Source organism: Chelonoidis abingdonii, chromosome 15 (assembly GCF_003597395.2).
Source record: "Chelonoidis abingdonii isolate Lonesome George chromosome 15, CheloAbing_2.0, whole genome shotgun sequence".
In the NCBI taxonomy this organism is placed as follows: domain Eukaryota; kingdom Metazoa; phylum Chordata; order Testudines; family Testudinidae; genus Chelonoidis; species Chelonoidis abingdonii.
This window is the reverse complement of record NC_133783.1, coordinates 45,305,687-45,314,781: the sequence shown is the minus strand read 5'-3', so window position 1 is coordinate 45,314,781 and position 9,095 is coordinate 45,305,687. Positions and strand designations below refer to the sequence as shown.

At 40.8% G+C, this 9,095-nt stretch overlaps 1 protein-coding gene and 1 long non-coding RNA gene across 5 annotated transcripts in view; both read left to right on the top strand.

Annotated features, from left to right (window-relative positions):
* LOC142047788 (uncharacterized) overlaps window positions 1-6,014 on the top strand; it is a 441,041-nt gene extending 435,027 nt beyond the window's left edge. Inside the window, exon 2 of the long non-coding RNA XR_012657035.1 lies at window positions 5,507-6,014. This is a non-coding gene — a long non-coding RNA (uncharacterized LOC142047788). The remainder of the gene's footprint in view (window positions 1-5,506) is intronic.
* The window catches only part of LHPP (phospholysine phosphohistidine inorganic pyrophosphate phosphatase), a 171,471-nt gene extending 165,457 nt beyond the window's left edge, over window positions 1-6,014 (top strand). For 2 of the 4 annotated variants that reach the window (XM_075072487.1, XM_075072485.1), the window contains one exon: window positions 3,725-3,785. In XM_075072487.1, coding sequence (XP_074928588.1) covers window positions 3,725-3,733 — 9 coding nt within the window. In that variant the 3' untranslated portion in view covers window positions 3,734-3,785. Of the gene's footprint in view, window positions 1-3,724 lie in introns of all 4 variants that reach the window. The other 2 variants (XM_032796480.2, XM_032796479.2) reach the window with 2 other exon arrangements.
* Window positions 6,015-9,095: the final 3,081 nt, after the last annotated feature.

Genomic DNA, 9,095 nt, shown 5'->3' with positions numbered 1-9,095 from the left:
TTCGTGATCCCACTGTGGACGCGCTAAACCGATTTTATTAGATCTGTTTTGTAATATCGGTTTAAGCTAATTCGAAATAATCGTGCAGTGTAGACGTACCCTGAGACTTACCTTGGGTAGCTTTAGCTGTCTGAGGTACCCAGCCTCACCTTAAATTCTTCAGAATTGGAGAAGTCGCCTATGGACTGATTTTCAATCATCTTTGGTGGTACTGCAATGTATTTGTACACCAGGGACATCTTTAAATTGGTTAACCCTGAACAATAGCATATCTGCAAAATTAGTATTACAGTATTCAGGCTGCAAGCCTAGCTTGCCTTCCTCCAACACACACACACACAGAGCATTACCTTGATCAGTCAAGTGTACAGAACCTTATGTTACAAATAGATCACTGGAGTGTTAGTTTAGATAAGCATTTCTTATTTATTTATATATATATACTGTAGCTCAGAGAATGCAGTTTACTTGAAAATTCCTGTAAAAGTTTTTCTTTTTCTGAACTATTCTTACATACTGGTATTTTTTTCTGTGAAAGTGAGAAAAGGAGCATATTTTAAGGTATAAAATGGAAAGAGGTCTTGTTTTTTTACACTCTGAATATCTACTCAGGATGCAAATGAACTTTCTGTACTTTTTGAATTCTGGTTTGGAAAGAGGTATCTACTTATATCATATGAAGTGAAATAAAGATCGACATATCTTTCCTTGGGCAAAACTCCCACTGAAGTCAGTGGGTGAGCATGGATAACAGGACAGAACTGAAGTCTTTATTTAATTTTTACTGGTTTTATATTTTTTGGATTTTGCCTGTTTTATTCCATTGTATTTTATAAGCTGCTGTCCCATGTGAGACCTGAATGCTTATTTGGGTGAGGAAAACCTAATAAATGAAGCTATCATCATCATCATCATTATTATTACTGCACCATGACACTGTAACAATGTATGTATAAATAGCTCCTGTCTGTTTGTTCCATTCTGTGCATCCGAAGAAGTGAGCTGTAGCTCACGAAAGCTCATGCTGAAATAAATTTGTTAGTCTCTAAGGTGCCACAGATACTCCTGTTCTTAAAGCAGAACTGGGAGACCGAAGCACTGAGTCATGCAATAATCTTCTACATTTTAGATCAGATATTTCTGTTACAGTTGATACCAAAGTACAATCTGCTTCATGTGGCCATTTCCTTTGTTTTGCAGATTGCTTTGTCGATCTCACAAACAAAACCAAATAGCAAAGTAATATTTTTTACCATAGCTGCATGTTTGTAACCTTCTGACAAATGAAATCTCAGCCAGCACGGGCTGCTGAAAGAGGCTATTCCTAGCTCCTTTGTAAGGAATTCAAGTACTCAAATATTCTGAGAACTTCTGAAAAATGAACAGCAAGGAAGGGCTCCAGGGAGCCCTAGTTCAAAAACTGAAAAATAATTTGCGACTTGTAATGACAAGTACCCATCAAATTCTTTACATCGTAAATAATAATAATCTCCATGGCTACCAGACATTCGATGGGAAATGCATCTTCCCCTGTTAAGACAATAACCCTCACTAAATAAAGTCTTGGCCTTTACAGAAGAAAATAGGGAACTGAGAGGGAAAGGAGCTCTCAACTAAGCTCTCGTCTCTTTTCAAGGGTTTCAGAGGGAAGCCATTAAGAATAAAATCCATGTATTTTCTGATTCATAACTCAGCCCAACAGGCATAATGTTGACACATTCAGGTTAAAACCCTTAGTCCTCCACCAACTGAAACTACATAGAGCCCACTCATTTTTCCAGACCAAGAATAAATTATTTGCTGTAATAGTAAACTGAAATGCTCATAAACTTTATAAAATCAGAGGCATTCAAACTCTTCTAAAAGCTCTTGCTGATATAGATAAAATGCTATGTAATATACAATGCATTCATTTTGGCTAATTAGTTAATTATATAGACCACCATCCATACAAGGTATCACAGAATATTCCCCAGCCAAATCATCTGTCCATGCAGATTTGTGGAAGATATGTAGAATATAATATAATACACACCTAAGATCTGTAGAGATGGTGGGAAAAAGAGGGAGAAAAGAATATGAAGGCAAAACTTCAGGAAAAATGATCGAGCTTAAGGAAAATGTCAGAGTTAGCACATAGGATAAGTTAGATTTGTCCCTGGCTCTGCCACTGGCCTAGTGGCTCACCTTGGGCAAGTTACTTTGCCTCTTGGTGACTCTGTTTCCCCATCTGTAACATGGGGGTGATGGTACTGACCTCCTTTGTAAAGTGCTTTAAGAGCTGCGGATTAAAACTTTCTATTTAAGAGCCAATTATTATTGCTATTTATTATTAGGGTGAGGACTTGGTGTCATCTTCAGCCAGAGAAGAAAGATGAGGCTTTCTCATGGGATTTGAAGAACATCACATGAGATTAATTAGGTGCAGAAAGGGAGTGGAGTTAATGCATATGCAGAAAGGGAGTGGAGTTAATGCAGGAAGCATAGGGAAAGATCTACTTCCCATCTGCAATAAAGAGAAAGAGAGTGAGGACAGTTTGGCATTTCTGCTCAGAGGAATTCTGTGACCTTAGGGGGAGTGACTCCACCTCTCTGTGCCTTAGTGTTTTCTCTCCGTCCTTTGTCTGTTTAGAATGTAAGTTCTTCAGGGCATGGACTGTCTCCCACTCTGTTTGTACAGTGCATAGCGCAATGGAACCTCATTTTGGTTAGGGCCTGTAGGCCCTGCCATAATACAAATAATTATAGTAACATCAGTAAAACGTATTCAGAAGTAAACTGGGATGAGACTGACTTATTTATCCACCATAATGGAGGGACACTAAAGAAAACTAATAGCTGCACACTGGGAAGCATGTGAGGAGGAACACCAGCTCACACTTTTCAGTGCCATGAAAAGGCTTGCGGACACCCTCTAACTAGAGCTACACAAATAACAGATTTTTCAGTTTTCTGGCAATTCTAACAAATCAAAACATTAAAATTGTTTCCTGAAAACAGTTTTTTTCAAAACGTTCCGTGAATCAAAACATAAAAAATATCTTTTGGGTGAAACAGAACATTTCATTTCATTTTCAAGCTTTTGTTACATTTTTAATTTTAAAAAAATAAAATGAAAGGACATTTGGAAACAAAATATCATTTAGAATAGAAAAAGCAATGTTTTGTTTCAAAAATGTCAAAACAAACATGTTTTAATATTTTTCAGAGGTTAGGGGGTTATTTTTGTGTTTTTTTTCAGTCAAAACAATTTGGTGAATTTAGCATAAAATTGCAAAATATTTTGGTTTCACAGAAGCTGCATTTTTTGCCAAAAGAAGTTTTAGTAGAAAAATTTCACCCACCTCTACATTAGATCTGACGTTTAGATTGACTGGCTATGCTGTTATCTGTGTCTAGAGTCACTGAGAGGCATCCTTGATAATTATCACAATTAAGCGGGTTTGGCATTTATCAGAGAAATGATTGAGTAGATTCTACCTTAGTTCTAATGATAGACAAGTGTCATCCAACAAATATCGCAAACCTGATGTGTGTCAGTGGCAATATTATAAAGGTTTCATGGGAGTACTTACCAGACAAATGGATAATTGCATTGTAACAAAACTTAACATCTGCCCTTCTCTTCATATATTTCTGAGAAACCATAATTCATTTTGATGTGCCTCTTTATGGAACATCCACTCCTACTTTTACCAGTGTCACCCTACTCTCTCCTCTGCAGGCCTTGTGATGAGCAACACCCGGAAGTGAAGGCAGATGGATACGTGAACAACCTCGCGGAAGCAGTGGACATTATTGTGAAACAGTTGCACAAGTGATCGTGCTGTAGAAGATACCGATTTAAAGGCACAAAGAAGTTGGACTTGACATCTGAAGCCTAGCATACAGCTCACACACCAGGCTACCTCTTCCCCTGTTTAATTCATTTCCCTCTCTTCACCTAATTTCTACACATGTGCAAGTAACCATAGGAAACCAGTAATGCTAATAGTTTGTCATTAACTGCCTGATTTTCAAAGCTTCTCATTTCTAGGTACTAAAATGAAATGCCTTAATGATTAAAAACATTAAACCTAACAGGTGCTTATGATTTCCGTGAATCATCTGATTTTCTAGCACCCGCGCATTGCCTTGAGTGCCATGTAGCCATGCAATAGGAAGAACAGATAAAATTAACTGACGCAAGTGGCTCTTGCACCACTTGGGCCAGACTCTGTCCCTACCTAGGGAGCAGTGGGTTGCCCCAGCATGGGGGAACCCCAGGCAGCATAGGTCAGGCTCTGGGCTGACCCTTTTTGTAGATGAATGCAGAACTTTGTGTATCAGATGCATGCGCAGACCAGTCCCAAGGTGAAGTTTTGAGATTTTGAGAGTAGCGTCTTGTTTGAGATTTCTCAGCCTAGTGAGTGGGTGGCTTTGAAGCTGCTCAGGGCAGCAGCTGGGGCCTGCTATCAGTGGGATTTTCGGAAATGCTCAGCATATGCCCAGCTCCACCACAACTGAAGTCAAAGTACAAGGTCTAGGGGCCACTTAAGTCCTGCTTCGCATGGGTGTTCCACGTTTGAACTGTCACATTGTTTTAGTCTTCAACTGCTAAAAATAGCCTCTGATGCTTAGTTGTTGTTTTATGGCTGCTGGATGCCAGGCTTAATGATCTGGAGTTCGGTTCCCAGATTTAAAAAGCCAAGTAATGACTTTGCCCTGCATTGCTATTGCTTGGAAATCTTACTTGTAACAGGAAGAGGATGGTGAAGTCATCTGTGAATTAAATAGCACGCTGCTGCCTACATTAACTGCTTTATATTTTGCCCTTGTGGTTTTCAGCCATTACTAATCATTGAAGCAAATTAAATCTCGTGAATGTGCTAGGACTAATCCTGCAAGGTGCTGAGCACCCTGAACTCTTGTTGAGGCCAGTGGGAGATGAGAACACCCAGAACCTTGTGGGATTAGACCCTGATACATAGCACCTAAACACATGGGGCCAAATTCACCCGATTGCAACACCACGGACTTCACAGAAGCTACCCCAGGGGTGAATTCAGCCCAAAAAATTAGTGCCTGGGTAAAATGAACTCTCACATCAAAAACCCTTGTGGTTACAGAAGAGAAAAATGCTTAATAAAGTAACAACAGAAAAAGATGTATGCTATAGAAATAGTGTACTTTAGTGTGTACTATAGAAATAGATCAAACTGTGTCTATGGATAGAGTGAGCAAGGGGGAAGGCGACATCATGCCCATTGTATGGTCTGTATAAGGAAGAACCACATTTGCAATCTCTGTGCACCACTGGCACCATCAGGGACACAGTCCAGTTAAGGGGGATGAGGCAGGACTAGAGTCATGGCATAGCATGGCCCCCTTCATCTGTCTCCAGAGTGGAACCAGTGCACCAGGAGAGCATGCTGCACCTGCAGCAGACTGTAAAAGCAGGTGCTCTCCTCCTGTGTGCTGGGAAACTCAGGGCAGGATTGCTCCCTGGCTCAGCCTCTAGGGTCAGGTGGGAGGGATAGCTCAGTGGCTTGAGCATTGGCCTGCTAAACCCAGGGTTGTGAGTTCAATCCTTGAGGGGGTCATTTAGGGATCAGGGGCAAAAATCTACCTGGGAATTGGTCCTGTTTTAGGCAGGGGGTTGGACTAGATGACCTCCTGAGGTCCCTTCTAATTCTGTGGCTCTCCTATGTCTTGCACAGCCTAGCCCAGGGTAGTGGAACTTCTCACTGCCCAAGATTGTTATGAGGTCATCATGGAAGGGATGATAAGGGAATTTTCCTATGTCTGGCAGTTTATTCAGGCTTCATGTTCAGATTTCCCCTTTTATGCATTTGTCAAACCTTTAATTGCATTTCTCTACATATTGACAGTTGTCTGGCACTGCAGTGGTTTAGATTCTGGAGATAAGTACAGTTATTACAAATTGAGGAATAACATGATTGACATGAGGGTCTTTTGGTGGCTGTCTTCATTAGAGAACTGACTTACTGAATTAATAAACCCAAATACTGTGATTCTGACTCTTTCATTGTTTTCAGCCAACCAAGTCATCCTTTATGCATCTACGGCAATTTCTTAGGGATTCTCTAAGAATAGGATTACAGGAAGAGATAATATGTGGTGCATTCCCAACTATCTGTGCCTGCAAACTTAAAGTTCATTAAGGGCCCCTGCACACCATGTTACATAGGTGATTCACTGCTGATGCTAGTGATAGTCTGAATTCACTGAATGCCAGGATGATATTGTTATAGAGGTATCGTGTAAAAAATGCTTTAAAATGCAACAGAACAAGAATATCTTTGGCAAAGATGAGGATGGGAAACACACTTCAGCAGAAGTCTTGAAGCATCAAACTTCCTGTACACAAATAGCTTGAGGAAAATAAGAACATGAACAGCTGTTTTTCTACCTGTCAAACTGGGTGGAAACAGCTGCCAAAAAGGACAAACTAAAAGAGAGAAAATTTAAGATCCTCGTCCTATCATTCCAGTGACTACAAGTGAGAACATTAATGTATTCGGTCATATCACACTGATTCTTTCCACTCAGAATCATTTATGGGGAGATTTTTCAAAGGCTCCGAGCATGTGCTATGGGAGGGAATGTGGCTTAGTGGATTGAGCACTGGACTGGGACTCAGGAGAGCATGTTACAAAGGCAAGAAACATTAAGTGAACTTTACAGATGTGGAGGCAGAGGCACAGAGAGGTTAAGTGATTTTCCCAAGGTCACACACAGTCAGGAGCAAAACTGGGAATAGAACCCAGGGCTCTTAATCTAGTTCAGCTGTGCTAATCACTAGGCCACACTGTCTCCCTTAAGCCCATATACATGAGTTCTAACAGTGGGTTTTCTGTTTTCAGAATTTTACCTTTAAAGTCTCCCCAAGATCATTTCACAGGGGAAAATTTGGGGGTTGAGAGGGGTCATCAAGATTTTGAGGCTTGCTTCTTTTACTGAAGGACTTGCAGCCTGGTGTTAATGTGACTGGGCCCTGAGAACAGAGTGGGAATATTTTCTGCCAATCCTTATCAGACAGACAACTTGGGGTAAAATGAGTAAAAGCAAGTGAAGGCAATAAAAGAAACTATGAGTTAAAGAAAAAGCTAAGAGAGGGTTAAAAATGTACACAGAGACTAGTGCTGGCATTTTCAATAGTAAAGCATGGTTTCAAAGCATTTGCTTTCAGCCTCGATTCACACCGAGGAGAGTTTCAAACTCAAGCTTATAATGGGACGGGGAGGGAGGAAATGTTGGGGTGAAAGAGCTAAAGGGAAAATGCCCTAACTTAAGAACAGATAGTTTGTTATATGAGATTTCCCTTCCTGTCAAAATATCCTCTGCTGGTAATGTGCAAGGGGACAACAGGAGAATAGAAGGTCTCCAGAAAGCCCTGGCTACTAAAAGATAATGGTCATTGAGAAGTTACCTCAACTGTGATCAAAACTGTCTTTGTTACCAGAGGACCCAGTCCCTTTAGGGAGCCAGAGAGGAAATTTACTGTTGCGCGTCTGCTAGTTAAATAAATGCTTTTGGCCTGTAGTATTATGGAAACTCTTCCATTCCTTAGGGAGGGGGTTCTAGGGTTGTACAGATACACAGAGTTGTATTTATTTCCCATTCCCCTCTAGATAAAGCAGAACTGGCCACATTAAAATGCTTGCTGCCTCTTTTCTCCAAGAATGTGCTTGTGAGAGCAGTTTAGGTGAGATCAAAAGGAGTTGGAATTGGAAGTAAGGAGATTTTTGTCTCCCCTAAATGTACAGATAGTACCGCCCAACAGCAAGTGACTGGCTTGGCATCACACACAGATCTATTATACAGCAGCCTTGGGTTGTGTCTATATATATGTAAAGATCAGTCCCTTAGGAACTCAACTGAAGGGCCTGTGAACTGCCCCTTTAAAAAAGCTGGAACCAGCCAAAATCCCTAATCAATCACCCAGCTGTGAATGAGTGGGTGCAGTCAACCAAAGGAGCCTTCAGGTGCATAAGAAACTGCACTCAGGAAGTTGTGGGCCTTTTTATGGGGTAGGGAGTGTTTAGTACTGGGAGAGACAGGACTGTTTTGCTACCCTATGGCAAATTCCTTACCTGGCCTATTATTTACAGGGATGCCTCCCTTTTGGTGGAAGATGAGACTTTGTGGAGCCATCTTTTTTATCTAGGTGATTGTGGCATACTTTCCCAAGAGTAGTGGTAGAAACCTCATTGCTTGAGACATTTAAAACTATCCTGGACAAACCACTAGTAAATCTGCTCCTTGGAGTGCTATGCACTGCTAGATGGGAAAGGACTAGCTGAGTAACAGGTCTCTTCTAGCTCCAGTTTCTATAAACTCTTCATATAACACACAATATGAAGCTTTAGCCATCTGCACACATAGTGCAGCAATGTTATCTAATGCTCTTATAAGAGCCTTAATAATGGAAGAAAACATCTGCAAACGCTAATGCACCAGAAAAGAATCTAGTGGTCAGTGGGGAGGCAATAGACAGCAATGGGGGGAGCTTGGTGGTTGTAAAATGGTGGGGTCTGGAGTAATAAGCAGAAGATTTGGAGTCAGGTCATCACCTTGAGAGCTAATCTGAGCTCTCCCACTGACTGTGTGGCCTTGACCAAGTCACTTCACCTTTCTGACTCAGTTTCATGATCTATCAAAAACAGAGTAACACTTAAGTACCTGCCTCATGGGTGTTGTGAGGGTTAAGGAGTAGACAAGGCACTATAAAAATGCTAACTCCTATGGTATATTACCCACATTGTCTATAATAACTAAAGTGGTTTGATCAAATACAACTTAGTGCTAAAATGCTGCACCATAACTTTTTCTCATCACTAGTCCCAGAACCTATCATGCAGGTATGGCCCCTTCTTTGCCATATTGGAGAAGGTGACAAACAGAAGAATGAGTGAAAATAGTTAAAAACTCTGGAGAGCCACCAAACTTAGCACAGTATTGTACAAATACATGTTCAGATACAGTGGAATGACACAGCTATTATAGGGCCAGGGGATGTGTGAGGTTATGACTAATGTAATCACATTCAAATCAGTTCAGCTCAACAATTTAGCAAAACCAATCAAGTATGC